The 24163-nt window shown below is 34.2% G+C and overlaps 1 protein-coding gene across 2 annotated transcripts in view; it reads left to right on the forward strand.

The window, feature by feature from the left end:
• The window catches only part of LOC100718030 (solute carrier organic anion transporter family member 1B3), a 52000-nt gene extending 28299 nt beyond the window's left edge, over positions 1-23701 (forward strand). For both annotated transcript variants that reach the window (XM_003470325.4, XM_013153167.3), the window contains exons 8-15: positions 5034-5264; positions 7211-7372; positions 9004-9199; positions 10730-10895; positions 12722-12906; positions 15181-15245; positions 18256-18373; positions 22502-23701. In XM_003470325.4, coding sequence (XP_003470373.2) covers positions 5034-5264; positions 7211-7372; positions 9004-9199; positions 10730-10895; positions 12722-12906; positions 15181-15245; positions 18256-18373; positions 22502-22715 — 1337 coding nt within the window. In that variant the 3' untranslated portion in view covers positions 22716-23701. The remainder of the gene's footprint in view (positions 1-5033; positions 5265-7210; positions 7373-9003; positions 9200-10729; positions 10896-12721; positions 12907-15180; positions 15246-18255; positions 18374-22501) is intronic.
• The last annotated feature ends 462 nt before the right edge of the window (positions 23702-24163 follow it).

Below are 24163 nucleotides of genomic sequence, written 5' to 3' on the forward strand. Positions count from 1 at the left end.
TGGAAGAGTGAATTTTAAGAGTAATGAGTGTAAAGAGCAGAATATGTTTACTGAGGGAAGGAAAGCTTCTGTCTGAGAGAGAGACAGGTGTTCCCAGTAGGTTGCCAAAGACTCTGGCTTTTCTAGGGACTTTTATGGAGCAAAACCATGAAATGAGGCAGGTCTAAGGTGCAAAAAACATGGGACTCACAAGATGGGTATGATGTGGGACAAAGCTATGTCAGCCAATAAGATTACTTAGCCAGGTAAATTTGATTAACTTGTGGACAAATGGGAAAGCAAATCACATAACAAGTGGGCACGCATAAAGTGCAGTGACTTCCTGTAACAGGTTGGGATAGTGACTGCTGGCTTCCTCAGGGTGATAGAGACCTACTTATAATATCAATCTTTAGGATGTGAGTGTACTACTCCTAAGTATACTCCTAAGGATTGTTTGATCTTTGTCTTGAGCTCTGGCCCACAGTGGGAGGAGTCTGTCTCCTTCAAAATATCTAGTCTTTTGCATTGGCTCCTTTGAGGGCTGCTCTGTCTGACTACATTTCTGTCTGACTCAGTTGTCCATAACATCCCCAATCTCCATTGAAATGAGAGATTCCTCTAATTGTTCTCCTCTTTTGCAGATGAGTTCTCCTCTAAAGCCTTTTTGCTGTTGAGAGATCATCATCCACAACTATGCTGAGAGAGATAGAGAGAGACAGAGAGAAAATGATTCTCAGCTATGATCTATGATCTATGTGACATTCAGCATCACTTTTTACTTGCATTGCAACGTATTGCTTATTTGTTAAGTTAAAATAGATTAGAAATGTTTGATCATCTTGCAGAAGATTCAGAGAATAAGTTACTTGCAACCCAAGGTTTTTAAATCTGAGATGAGTCTCTTATAGACATCATGTAGTTATATCTTAATTTAGTCATTCCTTGGCTGCTGGTTGGGGAGCTAAATTCTTTTATATTTAAAGTAAATAATGAAAGGGATGGACGTATTTTTTTTTTGTTAGTTTCTCTTTGTATCATAGTGTTTTTGTGCTTTTCCTCTCTTGCTGTCTTTCTTTGTGATTTATTGATTGGGATCGATATCCTCTGATTCTTCCTTTTTGTAATTTCTAGATTTTTTTCTGAGTATCATGAGTTACCTAAAATATCTGAAGTGGTCTATTTTAAGTTGATAGTAACTTCATTTCAAATGCCTGTGAAAACAGTAGTCTTATTATTTCACATGCTATGTTAACGTGATAGCAATTTGCATCTATTTATATTGCATACCCATTAACATATTTTAGGTACATTATTTTAATGTTCTTGTCTTTTACTTACACATTAGCCTGAAAAGTGATTTACTCACCACCAATATAGTAAAATACTATGTATCTGTTTCTGTGTTTGGCATTACCAATGACTATTATATTGTCCCTCATTGTCCCTTTGTTTTAAGTTGAAGAATTCTCATTAACTTTTCTTGGAAAATAAGACTAATAATGGTGACCCTCCTCAACTTTTGTACAGAAAGCATGGTATGGCTTTCATTTTTGAAGCACTTGGTTTTGTGCATTTTTATTAGTATATGTTTATGGTGCATAATAGTTACCTTCATTTTAGAGAACTGGTACTTATCTATGTCATATTTTGATCATTTTCTGTTTCTTTACCCCTTTTCCCTCCTCTCACTTCCTCCTGAGGAGCAACTTTGGTGGCTGTCGTATTCTTGGTTGGTAGACTTTTTATTGCAGCATTTTGCATGCATAATCCCACTTCTTTCTGACTTCTAAGGTTTCCACTGAAAACTCACTCTGCCAAAAGTGTGAAATGTTATGAATGGGATCTAAAATGTCCCCCCCAAAAGGCTCATTCGAAGATGTGTCTTTGGAAAGCAAATGGATCATGAAGTCTCTAAGTTCATCAGTGTTTTAATCCATTGACGTATTCATAACTGGACAGAGAGAAATAGGATGAACAGAAGGGAGTGGGTCCCAGGATGCTCCTCTGTGGCTCTGTATCTTCTCTCAGCCCCTTCCTGTCTGGCTTTCTTTCCTTCCTACTTATCATAGCTTTGCTTCACCATGCTCTTCCACCATGATGTTTGTCTCATCACAAGCCTATAAAAATGAAACTCCAGCTAAACACCAACCAACCCCTGAGACCGTGAACCAAAACGAATCTTGCCTTCTTTGTTTTTCTTAAGTATTTTGTCATATCATGGAAAGCTGAACAGCACATAGAGGTTCTCTTGTGCAGGACCAATCCTTTCCCTCATTACTTTAAAAATGCATTTTCTTGGAGTTTTGATTCCATTGTGATAGGGTAATTTCTTGAATTCATCTCATTTGGGTACTTTTTGGATTACTGAATTTGGGTGTTCTTTTATTTGTACAGATTTGGGTGGTTTGCAGGTGTTATTATTTTTTAACAGTCTTTTGGAAACTTCTCTTTCTTCTGTTTCTGAAATTCCTGTAATGTGCACATCAGTCCCCTTGAGGATGTCCCATAAACCTTTTAAACTTTCTTCAATCATTTTGCTTGTCTGACTATGTCATTTCAATTTGGCCTGTTTTCAAGTTACTTACTATTTCTTTTGCTTGCTCTAGTCTGTTAGTCAATTTTTCAATTCAATTTTTCTGCATTCATGAGTTATTCCATTCTAAGAGAATAGTGTTAAAAAGAATGCTTTTTTTTTAAATTCTATTTGTGCTTTTTGTTTCTTCTTCTTCTAAGGTTGTTGAGCATTTTCAAGATGATTATTTTGACTTATCTGTCAGGTAATCCATACACCTCCATTGCACTCAGGGTGGTTTCTGAAATAAAATTTTGTTCCTTTACTTGCATTTTATTTCCCTGCTTCTGCATTTTCTTAGGCTCTTTGTGCTGGTATCTATAAGATAAAATAAATCATCAGTTCTACAATTCTTTGTTGACTGCCTTTTTTATAGGAGAATATTTCATCTATCAGCATAGCTAAAGATTCTGCACGCCTTAAAACTTCACTATTTTCCAAAATGCTGTATTTATTTTTAGGTACCCACAGTCCTCTGGTGTAATCAAGATCTCCTTAATACACCTAGATAGAATTTATGGCTTACACTTAGATGTTCCTCAAACCCACATGTACTTATAGGTGAAGCTTTTAGGAGCTGGCTTGATCATGGGTATACGACACTGGGATTAAAGCTGTATGATACTCTATTAGTAGATTAATTGGCTTAGCATAGTTCTGAATGTAGCCGACTGGATTTACTGAAGATAACATCCCTGCCCTGGGTGTGAATGGTACCAACCCACAGGCTTGTAGTCTGAATGGAATTAAATAGAAAGGGAGGCTGCTTCTGCCTCCTGGATGCCCTGCCATGCACTAGTCTTGCCCCTCTATTGTGCCACCTTGTCTGGAGCCAGATGACTATGGATTGAAACCTTTAGAAACTGTAAACCTTTCCTTATTTAACCTGTGAGTCCTGGGTATTTTATCCCAGCAATGAGAAAATAACTGAGGTAATACATAAGCTAGAAACCAGTCATTCGGTCAATTCTCACAAAAGTTTGAACATTCACCTGCCATTAAACTCTTTCTCCCCCAAGATGAAATCTGTAAGCTTGTGGTTTTCACCTCTTCACTCTTCCTAGATCTAGAGGAGAGGGGTTATATCAAGTGGTCTTGCAGTTACTTTACAGGACTACCTTTTTCTTCGTGGTCCCTATGACTCTAGCATATATATGCCTAGCCCCAAGACGGGCAAGACAGAAACCGATACCTTGAATAAGACCCAGAAAAGATGAAATGCTAGATTTGTGGTTCAACTCTTTCCTTCTCCATGGAGAAGCTATAAATTGGACTTGTTTATTTCTTTTTGCCTGCACACTGCACTAATCCCGTATGGTGAGAGCTTTGGTGAGCGCCCCGGCTCTACTTTGAACTGCCACATTTGTTCTTTGTAGGCCAGAGCCTGAGCCTGTTTTGGCTGTGTCACCGCTCTGATATGGGCGAGATGAAGTCAGTCTCTTAATGCACCCAGAAGAGTAGCAAGATGTCATGTGTACTCCGTGTCTTTCTCTCTGCATTCACCCTGTTTGCCAAAGAGAAAAGTGTAACAAATGTCTACACACAAGTTCAGCTTACTAGTTCTTCCTGATCCTCAGACACTGTGATAGGGCTTTCTACTTTGCAGTGGTTTTACAGTAGCTCTTTTTCTACCTTCTAGGGACAGTGGTACCTTTCAATTCTGGATTTCTCAAAAATGGAAATCATCTTTGCATTGCTGTTGAATCAGTGCCTTGATTGGGAGAATGGGGGTCTATAGCTTCCTTTCCTGCAAACTTGCTACAGTCTCATGTTTTCTTCTTTCAGAAAACTTAGAATTAACTTTATTCTTACTTAAATGACTCCTTTGTACTTGATATGCAGCACTGATGTAGCATTCTTCTGCATACTTTAAATACAAAAACCATTGAAATAAAATGGCCAAGTCAGTTCTATTACCTAGAGTCTAACTTTTTTGGATTCCCTTTAAGTGCAGATTTTCATTGTGTGTGTTATTCACCAGTTTCATGTTTTATACTGTCAAAGGAGTTATAGACATATGTTTCTGGGATGGGGAGGAGCCCTTTGGTTGGCTCTGAGAATATTTTGCAAACTGCTTTAAATTTTACTGCTGCTGCTTTCTTGGCCTCAGCAGTGGCACTAATAGGTGTTTTTAAAGAATGGTGAGGACCCAGACACTTTCCATATTTTGGAAATCTTTTTCAGGCTTAAAGGTCCAATGTTGGCAGTTCTCATTCATGTCATGGGAAAGGCCATCAAGTTTACATGAGCTCAGTCTCCGACAGTATTGCTATGACTGATTCTTAAACAGCAGCAATTAATTGTAAGATATCATCAAATGTTAATTTCAACCAATTTCCAAGATGACAAAATATAAAAAGAAGAAAATAGCATCTTTAAATTAACAAAATATAGTTTGTTACTTTTGTCTGTGGAGGACATAGACATATTGTATTTCAGTGATTTTTTTGACTGGCCTTTTGCTAATTATTTATTCTAGGCACTATCAGAATAACTTCCGAGGACTCCCGTTGGGTTGGTGCTTGGTGGCTTGGTTTCCTTATAGCTGGAGTACTCTCCTTTATTGCTTCCCTGCCATTCTTTTCCCTACCTCGAAATCCAACTGAACCACAGGAAGAAAGGAAAGTTTCAAAGGATTTGCATGAATTCAAAATAAGTGGAGAACAAAAACAAACCCATCATAGGCAACGTTCTGCTTTAAGTGTGACTGGTAAGTATTTTAAATTTATAGTGAATTTGTAATAGTTAATCCTAATAGAAAGGAAGATTGAGTATTTCAAAATAGTAACTCACATTGAAATCATCTGGAGTTGACTTCCTTGGGCACTACATGTAGCTGAATTATTTTTCTCAGCATCCTATTAAAATTAGTAAATTTTTACTTGACCATAAAACAAACTGAATAGGATAGGAACTGTGGTTTTTAGCATATATAAAACAGCCAAATACTAAAAAAAAACTGTGCTCTATGAAACAAACAGCATGTATTTGTTTCAAAATTATATAATATAGAATTCTGAGTTAAATAAACTCTAATATTTCATTCACTTATTCAATCAACATGGTACCATCATATACTCTAGTGATAAAATATGGTCTATGTTTTCCAAGAATTTTCTTGCTCCTGAGAATATAGAGACAATTGTAATTAACTGTTTTACCAATCATGGTTAGGTTAAATATAACAATTTTCAAGTGGAAATGGAATAAGCAGGAACTCAGGAGAAGTTCACCTCTAAGTAATTGAAGCAAAAGATTTTTTCTTGGCAATTTTGTTGAAGAAGTGTTTACAAAATGTTTCTAATTAAAGTGATAGCATGCTTGACTAGTCGGCGTCAGTTGTATGTATTATTTGATGGTGGCTTCTGTTTAAAATATAATCCCTTGGGGATAGTTGAAAAGCACTGGGAAGTAATAACCCAGAGAATAATGCAGCAGCCGCCAGACCAAACAGTGGAATGAGGAAGTGTGGACAGAAGTTTTCACACTGAAGGGGACTGGTGAAATAGCAAATGTTAAAGTCTTGCAATGCCTAAACCCTCAGCAACCTGAGGTTGGTATTGAGATGGTCTTAAAAATTATCAGTTATAATCCAAGTACTTCTCAGTTCTTCAGTTCACCAATGTCAGTGTTACGTTCTTCTCTGCATCACTTTAAACCAAGAACAGTGGTGTGTGGGAGCCATCGCATATTGGCTCCTGAAAGAGAACTGCTGTTTCCAGTTATGTCAGTGTGTTGTGTTGAAGTTGGCCACAGTAGGGGATTTTATCACCATCTACTATTGTGAAAACTGGGAAATACTATACGTATAGTATTGTTACCGCAGGTTGTTAAGTATTTACCAACACACCACTGACTTAGCAGTTTTTGAAATGTAACATGCACACTAATCATTGCATATCAAAAGTATTCATTTGATGTAAGCTATGTTTCCACTGCACCATATCAGATCCATAAACTAATGGATTGTTTAGGATGTCGTATTATTCTTTGTCATAGTGTCACTTAAGATGTGACATCACTGTGTACCGTCCTTGTGGCATCTTTAACAAAGTGATTTGCAATGCTGCCATATTTATTGGGGGGCAGAAAAAATGTATAAAGGCTACAGAATGTTTGAATCCTTGTACCCAATTGTTCTGTAAACATTTTAAACGTTAGTGTTCTTATTTCTGTCCATTTCAGATTATGCTCTAATTTAACTTTCTTTACATCATTCCATTAGTAGTACAGCAATGACTGAATGCTAAAAAATGAGACACATACATGTCAGATTCATTTTGTTTCCAGAACAATTAGCATAGTGTATACTATCCAACTAAACACCAAATATTTGTTGAATGAATAAATTTGTTAATTAATAAATATGAAACTTGTGGCAGAACACAAAGAATTGAAAATATTCAGTGAACAAGCAAGTTATAAAACAGTAGTTACGTAAGATTTCATTTGGGGGTAAAATCAACTAAACAAATACTAAGATATGTGTGGAAAACAGTGCTTTAATATATTTTAAAAATTTGTCAGTAGAACTTTCAGTTTATTTTCACTTCTGTGTTATGATTTGTATAATTTAAACTCTTATAACACAGGATTATTATTTGAATGTATATTTATGTCACCTTATAATAATCTCATTATTTTTATAATTTTAAGGTTTTTTGCAGTCCATGAAGTACCTCCTTACCAATCACCTATATGTGATATTTGTGCTTTTGACCTTGGTAGTATTCAGTAGCCACGTTGGTAGCTTTACTCATCTCTTCAAATATATAGAGCAACAGTATGGTTATTCAATATCGCAAGCTAACTTGTTAGGTAAGACATATTGTTTACCTGTTTTCTTGATAAATGTTGTATTACTAAATCATTATATTACAAGTGATATTTTACTGTGTATGTGATTTTATATTTCAGTAATTTTCACTTTTTTATTTCTCAAATCATATTAAATTTTGTCAAGCTTATGTACTATTATTGTTGTGCTTTTTCAGTTTCATTCCATGGTATAGAAATTTCTGAAGGAAAAGTTACATGTTGAGTACAGCATTCATGCATATCTGCATAATTAGATCTTAGAATTCAATACAGAGACAAATTGTTTGGTAATGTTAGCTTTATAGTTTTATAGTTCATCAGAACTCAGCTTCTTAAAAAAATGAAGCACTGATATTTTCAAAAGATGAATTTAACTGCATCATTCTGCACCACAATTTAACTGTACCATTCAAACATGACCCATTCAAGAGAAATGTCATAAAATAAAGAATATTTGATTCTAAAATACATATTTTCAGTGACACGTGGCGATCTGCTTACTTTATATATTTTTAATTTTTTTTATCTTTATTAAGATATTTTTTCAGAACATAAGGATTCCTTTCATCGTAGGAAGTTGGCACAGGTGTACAATACATCTCAATTTTTTCTCCTCCCCTTCTCTGCCCCTCTCTCCATCATTCTGAGACCTCCTTATTAAGAAAATAAGCAATATTGTTGTTGCAACTAAAACATTGTAGGTACTCAATAAATATATGAAGAATCAAAAATTAGCAAGTAGTATTTGGCTAGATCATAAGTCAAAAAAGTAAAGAAAAATTTGAGATTGAGTTTTCTAACACACTGTTTCAGATTTCTATATTGTACTATTATTAAATTTAGTTAAAAAGCTTAAACTGTAAAGGTTATATTTTGACTCCCAGTAGCTTATCTAGGATTTTTGTAATAGGGGAATTTTTCTCCTTAGTTGAGTCTTTCAGGAAGATGAAATGAAGAATTCAAAAAGGGGTTTAATCATCTTCAGTATATTATACAAACCAAATTATATGCATATATGTGTATTGCTGAGTAAGGAAGAGACATTAATTTAAGTATTCAACTCTGAAGCACTGGTCACATTTCAAATGGGTTTTTGAATTTTAGAACTCTTCATTTTGAAAACCATAAAGAATTTTAGATGAGAGTCTCAAAGTCTTATATGGAAAAATCAGGTGTGTTGTTATTACTTTTCAGAAAAATTTCTTCATAGAAATCATCTTATTTTGACACAATGGTTCTGTCATTGTCTTTTCCTATTGAGAAAACAAAATCCTAACCTTTGTAAGGAAAAAAAAATAGACAAGATCTTTATGTATTATAGGGTATCATTTATACCCTATAATACAGTGAATTCACTGTGTAGCCCAGGCTGGTCTCGAACTTGCAATGATCCTCCTGCCTCAGCCTCCCAAGTACTGGATTAGATGTATGTGCTAGCATGCCTAGTTGTATAGGACAGAATTATTTTTATGTCTCTCATATGATTCACTGGTCCCCTGTCTCCTGACACTGACACACTTCAGTAAAACAACTGAATAAATTGAGTTGATAAATGTTGTGTTCCATAGGTAAGACAAATCAGAAAAACTATATTTATGTAATTATGATTTTTTTTCTTCTTTTAATTCTAGGAGCCCTAACCATACCTATCATGGCAATTGGAACATTATTAGGAGGATATCTCATTAAAAAACTCAAAATGACGTTGATTGGAATTGCCAAGTTTTCATTTTTTGTTTCATTAATGGGCTTCATATGCCACCTGTCATTTTTTCTTGTAATGTGTGATCGCAAGTCTGTTGCCGGCTTAACTTTAGGCTATGATGGGTTTGTATATATTACTGTATAATATATTGTATATATTACTGTATCAATTACATATTATACTAACTCTTCATGAAAAGACTTTGAAAACAGGACAGAAAACAATTTTAATTAAACTTTCTTGTACTTGAGAGAAATGTCAATTTAAAAATGCCGAATTTGGGGGAGCTCTTAAATGCCCAATTTTTGGGATTTTTAAAATTTCTTCCTTAATGAAAAAATGTAAAATACTAAATATCATTTCTGGGATGTTTACAGTGATTCATGGCTACTTTTTGCCTGTTTTTTAGAAATAGGAAGTAAGGCTCAAAGTGATATGATTATGTTTTTTTAAATATTATCTCTTTAATTTGAGATTTTTTCACACTAAAATTGTTCTTTTAACCTCATAATCTTGTAATAATGTGACATTCTCCAAGATAGACTGAATAATATTTATCTACAGTTCACTATGATAGCTAGTAACAATTTTTATAAGAGAACTCTTCCTTACACTGTACTGCATTCTTATTTTCTGTAAGCTAAGATTGTTTATTTTGGTATAGTTTTCACTGTAAGTATAATTACCAAATATCCAGTTTTTGTAAAAGAAAGGTCTATGCTAATGTCGTTTGGAAAAGATATCATGCTTTTATCTCATACTATGGAGATAAAAATATACAATATATTAATTATTGTTACTCTCCTATTATCTTGTTTTGAAATTATTTTTCTCTTTAAAGTAATAATGAAAAAGATTTTCATAAAAGGAACAATTTCTAAAATGGATAATCAGATACTTAATTATATAAATGTTATATATTTTGAAATTTTGACCATATAACATAATTTTAGGACACACGTTATAGCTTGTAAGCATATAGAATTAGAAAGAAAATTCTTATAAAGCATAAGGTAGTTTCATTTTTGAAGTATATTTTTGTCTTTCTCTACTGATGTTTATTCTTGGTTTTTCAAAAATGGTCCTTAAAGTTTCTGGTTTGATCATGTTGAATTCTTCTCGTATGTGAGTAAAATATAGATTTTGAAATTCAACCTAGTTAGATAGCATTCACGAATTCACATGACTTTACAGTGAGCTTGGAGCAAAGTCACTCTGCTAGCTTTATCACACTTAAAAAGTGATTCTCAGGAAAATGGAGTGACTTAACTAATATGAATTTCCTGATAGAATTACTAAACTTTCTGGTCCATGGTTTCCTGTTATAAGTTTTGCTTTTTATAAATTATAAGTCACGTTGTGATAATGATGCAGGGCGAGAAGTGAATAGACATTAAACACTTCGCCAGTTGGCAACAGTACATTAAATTTCTCTAAAGATTCTAATATCTAATAAATTCTAATGTCTCTCCTCTTTTTCTCTTCTCTTTTCTATGTTCTTTTGTCTTCTCTCCCATCCTTCTTCTCTACCTGTCTTCTACTCACATCTTTCTTCCTTTATTTTTGATAAATCTATCATATATTTCCAGAGCTACTTCAGAATCGCCTCTCTTGGTCTTTATTTCTTTAACATACGTCTTTCATGTTTCCAGAATCAGCCCACTGACATCTCAGACAAATGCAACACTTTCTTACTGTAATCTGGACTGCAATTGTGATGAAAGTCAATGGGAGCCGATCTGTGGGGACAATGGAATGACTTACTTGTCACCTTGTCTAGCAGGATGTACATCTAGAGGTAGCAGTGAAAACTCTACTGTAAGTGTTAGTTTTATGTTCTTTCTTCTCCATAATCCACATTATATATTACATTACAATGACTTATAAAATATTTCTATGGTTAACGTGCCCAGTGAAATAATACAAGGAAAAGTTTCAATATTGTCTGTCATTGTGATGACTGTAATATCATATTACATGTGTACTGACAAAGCAGTCAGCACATTCATGATTTTGAATGTGGATTCTGATGAGTTTAGGCTCAGTATCCTTTTGATCTTTCAAGAAATAATCAAGTATGCATTGTCATATAACTGCCTAATTTTTGTCTTATAATTCTGATTTCTCCAATACTGGAATTTCTCCTTCCTAGGATAATTTAGCTTCTTGCTCACATCTTGCCAACATATCATTTTCTTCTTTACTCAAAACATTCCTTTCCACAAGAGCTTTGCATTCTCCCTAGTATCCTGGGTAACTCATAATAGCTGATTATTTATAGTGCTTCCCATGCCTCTTATCCACTCAACATCTCATAAATTTGGGAACCAATTTCCTGGATCCTTTTTCTATATCAACATGAGACACATTATCACCTATGATCATTAATCTCAGCCAATCCCTTTCCAAAGTTAATATTCAAACATTTCAATCTCTTGCTTATTCTGCTTGTTATACCATGGAAAAACAGTGTACTTTGAAGGGCAAAGCATCCTAGATTCTCTGACAGTGACCCAGTACTTTAACAAATGCACAATCATGATACAAAGACTGTACTTAAAAGTCCACACATTACATTCATGACTATTTTGCCCCCATTTAATGCTTGGTTTTTTTTTTTTTTCAATGATAAAGACCTAGGGAAGACATGATATTAGAATCCTCAAGAGATTTCTCTCTACCATGGGAACAATTTCTAAATAATTTGCATCTATTGTACAGTCATTTATGAAATCCTTAATAACAAACCATCATTTCTGTCATGAAGATATTTGTACCAGTGTATGGTATATTGGCCAATATGTTTCTTCCATTGTAAAGGGCTCCTCCATATTACTCCTAATTGGAAAAAGTAGTTTAGACAATACAACTTCATAGAATCATGGAAGTACAGATTCAAGTTATTTCTCAATTCTTCTTTTAGTAGTAGAAGTTAAAAAGAATTTATTAAAAGTACATATCTATGTAACCCATATGCCAGATTAACTTTCTAAAATCAGGTGTTCTTAAGCTTCCTTGTTTTGTTGTTCAGGATATTCAGTTGTGCTGAATTAGTTTTGTAATAGCAGCATCGATTGCATTTGTCATTATGCTCTTGGCTGTTATTTTTACTTGCCAAAATAAAATTCCAGCACATCGACCTGGTTCCATATTCCCTAGATATGTTTCTACTCTATGAGTATCTCTACTTGCAGAGGTTGACCTTTTCCAAAGTGTTGCATGGATGAATTTTCTGGATAATCCTTTCATAGGACCTGTCTGTGACGTTTGCTACAGACTGTTAAATGCAATGGGTAAGGGTATCATAGAAAGCAAAGTGGATGAAATAGAAGCACTAAAAAGAATTTATATAGTGTTTGCATAAAACAATTTATTCAGAGTTTCAAACATTAATTTCAATTATTTTCTAACTTTTAATCTAGAAATGAATGTAGTATTAATAATAAATTATATTTTCTTATCTAGAAAGGAATCCAGAAACTATTTTACCTTTCTGCCATTCAGAAACTGTATTTTTAGAATTTTTTAAAACTGCAAATATCTCAATTTCAATGAATGACACTTACTTGAAATGGAGGAATGTATTTAGAGCACTGTAATATTTTCTAAATATGTTCTGTAACATTTTAATAAATGTTTTGTAGATGTTCTACAACTGTAGTTGTCTTGAAATTTCTGGTTTCAAGAGCAAAAATTATTCTGCTCATTTGGGTGAATGTCCAAGAGATAATCATTGTAAAATGAAACTCTACATTTTTGGAAGTGTGCAAGCCTTGGATGCTTTTTTTGTTTCCTTGGGATCTGTTACATATATTATGTTGCTCGTGAAGTGAGTATGAAATTTCACTTGTATTAGACTACAACCTTACCTAATCATGTACATATTTTTCACAATATATTTGGGGCCCACACTCATATCTTCTTACATTTTGATTATCAGAGAATGCATCTTTTTAGGACTATTATAATGCTTTGATGCCACACTTAATAATAGTTTTCCATATGATTCCCTCTTTATGGAATTTGGATTTCATACTTGTGATTCTTGCTAACAGTTTTAAATCACAGGCGGAAAACTCCCTCAACTTGATTACGAGTTCACTATTGGCTAACAAACCACTCATTTTGTTACTTCATGGACATAGCTAGTTCCACATTAACATAAAACAGTATCTTCTCAAACGTACAAACTTTACTGCCAAATTGCAGGATAAGTTTCAAAAAACCATCTCGGTTCTGTTAGTTTACACTCAATAGGTTTTATCTTCTGAAGTTAAACTCTCATGAGAGTTTTAGAAAATACTCTGCTATCACTGGTGATAGTTACATTCATCATGCTAAGAAGTGATTATGATGAATTCATTCCTGGAAAGGACCATCGAAATCCTGAGTTGCTCAATAGCAGGTGTGAGATGGAGTCACACTGCAGTGCTAAATACTTATATGAGGACAACAGGTGCATGGGAATACACAAGTGTGTATGTGATTATGTGGGGTGGACATGAACATGTGGCTGGGTGTGGGTGTGCATGCATGTGAATGTAAGACTGTGTGATTGTTGTGGTTGTATGTGTGTCACTATATCACACACATCTACCATTTTCATTGAATTGCTGGTAAAGGTTTCAAGCCCCCTTCCAGGAAAATATGATCGACCTCATGTGCTCATCCTCCCAGTTTACCTGAATGCTGGTTCTCTCTGCATGGAAAGAGAAGATGATGGAAAATATCGATTTGTCTTTAGTGCTCCTAGTTTGTAACACAAGGGCACCCTTGGAAATCAGTAGCAGTGGAGATTGCATTTGTGAGAGAATTAAAGCTGGGCTGAACTGTGGTCTCTCCCTTAGTTTCCCTTGGGAAATGTTAAATTTTAGAGAGACATTTTGATGCAAATTTCAAATTAACATCACCTTCCTGCTGATTTCCCATCTCCCTTCTTACAGAATCCACCTCCTCACACTCAGGACCAATTTGTGCCCTCAGCTGAGAAAATACACTGCCCATTTACTTTCTTTCCTAAAGCATAAAGGTTCAGGTTCAGTGTTCAGGTTCAAAGTTCAGGTCTTTGTATTGGATTCTTTGTATTGATAGGGTAGGATATAAGCATTCTTCACCTCACTTAGCAAATAAGAAAACTGAGGCTAAGAGATGTTAAATGTCTTCTCTAAGTCACTTAGTTGATTCAAAACTTTGTCACTTTGTTGTCAAGAGTGAACAGAGCATCTTCCAGGAAGTCCTGCGTAAATGTTCTTTGAGTGTTCTAAAAACTTAGTTCTCTGAATAAATAGTCAACAAATTGTTCAAGGCAAATATGCTTTTTCTGAGCCACAGAGACTTCTCCCAGACCACCTCTTGTATTCCTGACTTGGGTTAGTGTTTATCATAGGACTAGTGTTGCCATTAACTCACTAAACACAGAGACAAATGGAATTGTGGAGATAACTCGCTAAAGAAAGAGTAAATTCTAAGTGAGAATACATATATGCTTTTGTCTTTAAATAGACAGTTGCATATACTGTGAGTATGTACATGTCTCAATAGAGTACATAATTCATATGACATACTAATAAACTTTTCTAGACATCAGTGGCAGAGTTAAGGTTGCAGAGGAGGTTACATAAACATCTGCTCCTTCCCTGTGGGTTTTGTCCACTGAATATCTCATGGGAGGTCAGTGTCTTCAGTGGCATCACAACACTGGTTGTAGTTATAGTCTCATAGAATTTTCATAAGAATCTAGTGTAAAAATGTTTGCTAAATTGTCTTAAAATTAAACCGTGCTGGGGGCTGGGGATTTAGCTCAGTGGCATAAGCACCTGCTTTGCAAGCAGGCAGTCATGAGTTCGATCCCTGGTACCGATAAAAAGGAAAAAGACAACAACAACAACAAAAAAATAAACTATGCTGAACAGGGAATAATTATCTTTGCCCAAATATATGTACTTCTTTTTATAAAAAATTGAAAATAATATTTTATAAAATGAGACTTTCACTTGGGATTTTGCACTCAGTCATGAAAAATTTGACATAAGAATGTTTGAATATTGAATTCAATTTGGTGTTTTAAATATATCTAATTTTTTTTGCCTTTGTCTTGTTTCAGGAATGTTTTACCTGAATTGAAATCACTTGCGATGGGGTTCCATTCTCTGATCATGAGAGGAATAGGTATTAAATTTTTAAATTTATTAAATCCAGGTTATAAATATCCATGCATTAGCTCAAAAACTGATTAAAATTAATTTCTGATTGCAAAAAAGCTTAAGAAAAGCACAAATGATGAGAATTTCTATTTTCATGGAAACTGACCTAAAAGAGAACTCAATCATTGATTCTAAAGTCAATCTGTTAAGACCAAGGAATCATTGCATTTGCATTGGTGTAATACATGGTGTAATACAAAGGTAGGCAGTCCCCAGAGATTTTTATTTAGGAATATTTATTCTAGGTAGGCAAAGTGATGGTCTTTGTTCTAAATTAAAACATTGTATGGGTAATATTAGAATTAAGTTGGAATTTGAAAGTTGAAGTTGTGAAAAACAAAAACTTATAGTACCTGCAAAGCTCTCCACTGCTAGGTCTTGTAAGGCTGAGTAGCTAGTCTTTATCAGAAATTAACAATGCAAAAGGGGAATCCAAACTCTTGGGATTAGGCATCTTGGATTAAGATAACATATAGATGAACAAAAGCTCAGAATGTTCTGAGATTTATTGGTCTAAGTACATTCCAGAATGGCAAAGAATAAATTCCAAATGGCCTATTTTTTAAAAATCAAGTGAACTGATTTTTTTCAGAGATGCAGGAAATCATCTTTTGTCACTTACCGCCATTTTTACCTCCAGCTGTTATTATCTTTTTTAAAACTCTAACTCTTTAGAGTATCCTTTTTTAAGGTTTACAAGTAACACATACTTATTCCTAGAAAAGGAGAATTCTTCATCTAGGGACTAGGCAGAGGCAACCACTGATGGTTAAAGGAAATGGCTGTGGGAGGGCCAGTTCTGAGGACCTCGGGAAATCAAAGAAAAAAGCATATATTGTGGCCAAATTATAATGGGAACCTTGCCAGGAAGTGTATTTGAGAAGAATGTCACAGATCCTCCCATGTGGAAAGGAGACATGTAGGGCTGGAAAAGATGGAGGAGCTGGAGATTCTGTCCCAGGCAGATTTCCCCAGCATTCTCTACTGTACAAACCCCTGGCAGCCTCTGTACCTGCTGGCTCTCCCTGCCTAGTGGAAGTGGCTCCCTGCTAGTACCACAGGAGCCAAAGAAGTCGAAAAAAAGAGTTTGGATGGTTAGTACTCCTTGGTGTATACTGAAGTGAGAATCTCAGGACAGAGTAATTCTTTTTTGCGGGGAGGGGGGGTGCGTACTGGGGATCAAACTCACAACCTGGCACTTGCCAGGCAGGCACTTATGCCATCGAGCTAAATCCCGGGCCCCTAGAAGCAATTCTTTTATCACATAAAATAGGAAAACTAAGGTTAGCAATCCTAATTGTAAAATTGTAATTTGCCATTGTGTTTGTATCTGATTATGCCTTATATGGTTCAGTGAAAACTAAATGACCCTATGAGAAAAAAATACACAACAGGTATCAAACTTGTAACTGATAAATAATGGTCTTAAACAAAATACAGGTTTAAATTTGAAAGGCCTATTTAGTGTATAAATAAAAAGTATATGCTGAGCATGGTGAAACTGTTTGTAATCCCAGCACTCAGGAGGCTGAGACAGAAGGATTGCCATAAATTCCAGGCAACTCTGGGCTACATAATGAGTTCAAGACCAGCCTGAATTAAAAAGTAAGACCCCGTGTCAAAAAAAGTCTAGAAAATAAGTTATTAGAAGATTTTAGATTCTAATGCTGATTAAAAGCAAGTACTTCTTTTTTCTGAAACTTTGGATTTATATGCTTGTGTTAATGGCATTAGGTGTGGTACATGCTTTGCATCTTCCATAGGGTGGCTGCAGTTTTTCCAAACCTGCAAATTTTTTGCCCATTTTCTCAAAAGGACTTTTCCTCAGGTAGCTTGTCTTTAGATACTAGCCATTTATCATTTTAAAATTTCCTCTATCGTTAATTAGAGACTGATTCAAAGTAATGAAATCAGTAAAGATATGATGTATGAACCATTGTTAATTCATGATAAAATTCTAGAAATCATTCACCAAAATTTTAAAAAATGTAAAATCTACATTATTTAGTGCAATTATCTGAATAATCTCTACTAGCATGTTCCACAAAATTTTTGTCAAATTACTGATGCTTATGTCTTACATCTGACCTTAGGTCTTACATCAGTTTCAGGGTTTTTTAAAATGGCAATGAGAACAGATGGACGTTTTGGTTATAGACAACGTATGTGTTCCTCACATACCTTGTATTTTACAAAATCATTCACTGCAGTTAAACTTGATTAGAATCATGCCGATGAAGACATATGCATCTTTGTGATCAGAATTCAAACAGAAATATAATCTAACAACACAACTCTAACTTGGACTGCCTAGACCACTTCAGGAGTTATTTAAAATGCACAAAATCAAGGGGGAAAGAGTACTATTTTGTGGGCTTTCATGACCACACAAAAGAGAAAGTGGAGCTTTGGGCCTAGAAATGAGGACAATATGGCAGAATCTGGACTCTGAGAAGCTGGGCCCTGCGATCCTGGGGAGGAAGCCCTGGTGTAAGCCCAACTTTTTAAAATTTTCTTAAAATAGAATTAAAAGAACTCCTGATTTTGAAGCAGTTGAGCAGAATGCTTTTCCCATTCCTAATACATCATAACTCTACTCTCTGTATTCCAGCTATTTTTTTCTGAGAAAAATTACATATGAGCCAGTTTATAACTCCCATATTTTACTAATAGCATTGTCCATTTACTTGTTAGAGTTCAGCTAATCAGTGTTACGGGAAGATCAACAGACTCAAAATGTGCCTTTTTCCTACATGTGTAGGAAGGGTGAAGGCAGATAAAAACATATCTCTGACCTTGCTATATTGTGTGACTCTGAGATTTCTAATAATCTTGAGTTTTGTATATATTTAGGACAAAGGAAGAAGCTTCCAAAATGCTCAGCTCTTCTCACTGTAGTATGTCAGTATAGAAGGTTTGCCAGTCACATTTGAAATGTTTTCCTTGGAGTATTAGCTTCTCATCTTGTATTACAGGAGGGCTTCTAGCTCCAATATACTTTGGGACCATGATTGACAGAACATGCATGAAGTGGTCCACCACAGGCTGTGGAGCACGAGGAGCCTGTAGGATCTATGATTCAAAGTCATTTGGGTAAGTTGTCATATATGTATTTCATTAGTTTATTTTTCCTTTGACTGGATTATGTATTAATTCTCAAAAGATAACATTTTCAATAGAATTCAGTATTATACCAAACAATCTGTCATCTTCATATTCATAGAGACTGCAGGAAATTAATGTTTTATCTTTTACTCTTAAATATGAATAAGTTAAGATCCACGTGTAACAAACAATTTTTCCAAGTTCATATAGCTAAAAGTGAAAGAGCTAGGATTTTGCTCAAATCTTTTTTGTTTCTAAACATTTTCTTCATACCAAAAAGCTTTCATTGTCATTTTTGTAAGGAACCAAGATCTGTATATGTAGGCTTCTATTTCTTATGGCTCCTCTAACAAGGTGTATGCACTCTGATTACAAAGCACTGTATTTTAAATTGTTTAAAGTGTGTTACATTAAGAAAGGTTGCCATTAAATTAATCTCCCTTAAAATACTCTCCCTTGCTTCCAATACACTTATCTCATCATCCTGTCACTTTCAGAAGCAGTTCTGGAAATTCTCATTCTGCATCTGTAATTCACTCATTGTGTCTGCCCCAGTGCCTTGAGCCCATATTTTTATTTCAATCTTATATTAAAGTGCATATTTACGTGTTATAGAATTTCAAACTGACAATTGTTTTCACTTGACACATGAAGCCATCATTGTATTGTTTTTCAATTTTCGTTTTCTGTTACTAAGTTAGCTGCTGTCTATTTCTCTTATTCTTCTAAGGTAATTGATCTTTTCCATGTAAGTTCTTTAAATAAATATCTTCATTTACTTTTAGTATTCAGCAGCTTCACCATGAAGTACTTAAGTGTGGGTTTTTTATTTATTTTGACTTAGAATCAGTGAACCTCTGAAATCTGTGGATTGATATCTGTGTTGTGCACAAAATTACTCCCCTGAAGATTACCTGTGTCATAAACCCTGAAACTGAGAATTCTCTGTTAAGTTTTGAGGCAGAATAAAGTTGCTAATCAGCTGACCTCCAGACCAGAAGATTATCCTTTAGAGTCTAATGTCACAATAGGATCTTTAAAAAGAGGAGAGGAAGGCAGAAGACAGGTCAGAGTGATGTGATGTGATGTGAGAAAGACTCTGGCCATTGTTCCTTGCTTTGAAGATGGAAAGGGTCAGGAACCTCGGGATGCAGCTTAGAATTTGCATTCTGTTCCATTACTGTTGAATGAAGCAGTTTATAGATGTTTCCTGTAGTCTGTAAATTGATAATACTATTGAATCCAGCTGTGTCCTTACTTATGTTTGCACACTTGCTATGTCCATTTCTAAATCACCAACCATAGCTGTGCATTCATCTATTTCTCTTTGAAGTTCTATCAGTTTTTCTTTACATGATTTGATGCTTGCTTTTAAGGCACCTTACAGTAAGGATTGCTATGTCTTCTTAAATGATAACAAGAGAATTGTCTGTCTTTGTCTGTCACTCTCTAAGGTTTTTTTTAAAGTCCCTCATTGCTATTTGGTTTGAAGTGTGCTCTGTTTGAAATTAATATGGCCATTCTCACTTTATTTTCTTAGCATTAGCTGCGACAACTCAATCCACTTTCCCCACTTTGTACGAGTCTATCTTTAAAAGTGGGTCTTGTGTAGACGCTTACAGTTTGGTCTTGTTTTCTTCATCTTCTAACAATTTTGATCTTTCCTTGGTACACTTACATCACTGAAATTCAAAATGGTTACTGATATAGTTGGATTAATATCTATGACACGTTTTACTTTTTTCTATGTGTTGCTATTTGTTCATATTTTATCTTCAACTCTTTTTCTACCTGTAGTAGTTTTAATGAAGAATTATATATAATTCCATTTTTCTTTGTTGGCATATGTTAGTAAACAATTTTACAAAATTTCAGTGCTTTGCCCTGTGTTTTGCACTGTATCCTTATAACTAATCTAATTTACTTTCCTGTATTGTAGCGCTTATTTACAATAACATTTAACCATAATTCTTATTTTCTGTCTCTCTTCTGATTGCCGTCACTTATTTTATGTATATATATTCAAAAACATATTAACATGTATGTATAACCAAAATCATCATTGCGATTATTTTGAACTCATATCCTAGGTACATTATGAATACAAAATTAAAAGGTTTTCTTTTACTTTTATTTATTCCTTTTATAGTATTTTACTTTGTATAGAACCAAGTTTCTCATTTACAGAGGATACTTGATATATGATGGAGTTATGCACAGATAAAATGCATTATAAATTGAAAATAGTGTTAGCTGAAAATATTTAATACACCTAAGTTAGCGTGCTAAGCATCATAGCTTTGAGAAGCTCACCTTAAAAATGCTAAGAACACTTAGACAACAACTGAGAAAAACCTTGTAAAATCAAGCCAATTTCATAGAAAATTGTTTAGCATCTAGTGCACATACGCAGAGAAGCTACAGCTAATCATACCATTTTCAAACTACAGTCCAGGATCCCAAGAGAGTGTCATACCACTTACCACTAGCCAAAAAACTCAAAATTTAAAGCTTCTATGGAATGCATATTTCTTTAGCATCATTGTAAAGGTGAAAAATTGTCAATCAGACTACCATAAATTGAGAGGCATTGATATAAAATTTTCCTTCTAATTAAAGAACTTCACTTAACATTTTAATATTTGTTTGTCAGCCAGAAATGTGCCTTTTCTTTCTTTCTTTCTTGCTTGCTTTTTTCTGTCTTTTAAACAGTATCTCACTATATTGCCCAGGCTGATCTCAAACTTTTGGGTTAAAGCGATCCTCCTGTATCAGCCTCCCCTACAGCTAAAATGACAAAAGTGCACCATTGTCCCTGGCTTTATGCTTCACTTTAAAGGATAATTTCATAGGACACAGAAAGTTTTATGTCTGTTTTTTTTTTTCTCTCCACCCTGAAAAAGTTTCACTTCTTCCTCTTATTTCTGAAGAGAAGGAAGATAAATGTGGCCTTTTGCTTCTCTTTAAGTAACACCTCCTGCCTTTGATTTCTTGCAGGATGTTTTTATTTTTTATTTTCTCTATACTGAAAGCAATGTAATTACCTATATTTTGGCATTTATTCTTCTTTGTGTTCACTGAGTGTAGTAGATAAGTAATTTAATGGTTGGTAGGAATTTAGGGACAATTATTAGATACTATTATTTTGAATTTCTTACCATTTCTTTCTAGTGTTCAGATGACACATACATTTCTAGTTCTTTCAGAGTTCCTGAATATTCTGGGTTTTTTTCCAATCTTTTTCTCCTTGCTTTTCAATTTTGAAATTGTTGAGATATTTGGAAGTCAGATTCTTTCTTGCTTGAGTTCCGTCCTGTCTCTTGAATCTGTGAAGGTCAACTGACACTTTTTCATAGAACTACTGACCGCTAGCCTTTCTCTTTGGCTCTCTCAAGATTTCCATCACTCTGCTAACTTTGCCCACCAGTTCTTGTATGCTGCTTATGTTATGCATTAGATCTCTTGGTACATTAATCACAGTTGTTTCAGATTTCCATTCTGGTAATACCAGCATCACGTCTCAGTCTGACTTTTAGGCTTTCTCATTGACTTAATTTTTTTTTCATGATATGTTTCAGATGCACATAATATCATTCATCATAGAAAATTCTCTCAATTTTTTTTTTTGCTTTTTACAATGACTTCTGGTTTCTTATTGAAGGCAGATGCAAAGATCTGTAAACCCAAGTCACTGCCATAAATAATTCTTTCAGAATGTGGTATAAGGTGTAGGAGGAGGGGCAGTATTCTATCATCTTATTATTAAGCCCTGGTACTTTAGGGGATCTATGTATATAGACTATAAATTTAAAGCCCATGTCTTAGTTGCTCCCCACTCTTTTAGGTGGGCAGGATGGTATGAGGAGGATGAATTTGGGTGTTTCCTTTCTTTCATGAAGAAGTCTATGGACAACCAAAATTGGGATTTCCTGTCTTCATAAGCCTTTAAATGTAATCAGAAGCTCTCTATGTCTAAATGAAAAGTATAACTAGGATTGTTACCTTTATGTTTTTATTTATAATTTCAATTTTTCTTTAAAAGCTGGATACTTTGCATAAATATTGTAAGTTATACATGATGTAAAATATAATCTCTTTTTTTCTTTCTTTTCATAGAACTACTTTGTTGGGCTTGGCTGGTATCTTGAAATTTCTAGCACTTATTCTGTATATTGTATTAATTTATGCCATGAAGAAAAAATATGAAGGAAAAGATTTTAAGGCATTGGAAAAAGAAGGAAATATCAAGGATGAGGCAAAATTAGAATTTTTAAGCAGCAATGGACATTCTGCACCTTCTCGTTCAGTATACAATGACACAAATATTTAAGGCAACAAAAAGATACAACAGTGCAATAGTGAAGGAATAGGGTGTCATTCTTCCATTCCTGGTCAATTCTGTAAGACTCACTACACTCTACATATGATGGAATGATGAATAAGCCTATGAATATGCAATCAAACAAATAAAAACATAAAGAATGGAGTAGTCATTGTTAGGATATAGCTAAGTGAGTAATATTGAAAAAAATATGATCCAAAGAAATTGAGAGTCGAGGCCTATTGAGAGTCGAGAGTTTCTGATTACATTTAAAGTTAGGCTATAACAAAAGAAAAACTATTTGCTAGGGCGATCACAGCTTTTACAGAATCTATTATCTAGAAATTAGATAGAGATGAAAAAGAGGAGAGAAATTAATCGTCCAAATAATGAGAAAAGTCTGATGTCTTGAAAAAAAAGAAGACTAGAAAAAAAGGAAAAAGGAAAAGGTGAAGAAAAGAAGAGAAAACAGAAAAGAAAAAAAACAAAAGAAAAGGAAAAGGAAAGAAAGAAATGGATGATGTTACTCACTCCTGATGTATCCTCTTATGGGGATTTATGGGATCTTGACTTGCATTGTTTATGTTGTCATATATTTTACAGACTTTATTAATGTAAAATTTGAAATTGATTTTGCAATTTGGATGTATCTTCTTTCCACCTTCCATTAAAATAGTGCTAAATAAATTGAGATATTAAAATACTGGCAAGCTATGATTATCAGAAAAATGTCACAGAAGATAAGATTCTATCAGACTCACAGAAACAGATTGAGACAAATCTACTTTGACTTGAGAAAGTAAAGGCCATTCCATAGATACAGTTTTATTTTACCTATCCTCCAGAAGAAATGAGGTATGTTATCTATCAGATCTCATCATTCCATGAAGGTTTTTTGTTTATTTATTTGTGTTGGTGTACAAAAAGATATTTTCCTCTATTAGCTGTATCTTCTCTATCAGGACAAGGAGAATAAATAAAAACAAACACTTGGATATTGTACTTTCTTTTGGAATTGGGGGCATTACAAAAATGTTAGAATTATAGTTTTAAAATTCTCTTTGCTGGGGCTGGGGATTTAGCTCAGCGGCATAAGCACCTGCCTTGCAAGCAAGTGGTCGTGAGTTCGATCTCCGGTACCGATAAAAAGAAACAAGAAAAAAAAAAAAAAAACAGTGTAAAAAAATTCTCATTGGTAAAAATGGTTTTTGTTTGCTTGTATTAGAGTCACTTGTGAAATTGAAAAAAAAAACAATTTTAATCATAGATCCAGAAAAATTTGAAACCTTGGCAATGCAGTCTGGAAATATCTTTACAATTTCCAAAGGCGATATAGGAGCCTTTGATAGAACACAAAACACATGTCAAGAGAAGTAAACTCTGAGTATAGAAAAGTAAAAAATGCTTGCCAGAAATTAGTAATTGGCTTGGAAATTATATACAGTGGTCTGTTTTCA

This window comes from Cavia porcellus, unplaced genomic scaffold (assembly GCF_034190915.1).
Source record: "Cavia porcellus strain 051 isolate PalLab524CR breed Dunkin Hartley unplaced genomic scaffold, mCavPor4.1 scaffold_27, whole genome shotgun sequence".
Classification (NCBI taxonomy): Eukaryota; Metazoa; Chordata; class Mammalia; order Rodentia; family Caviidae; genus Cavia; species Cavia porcellus.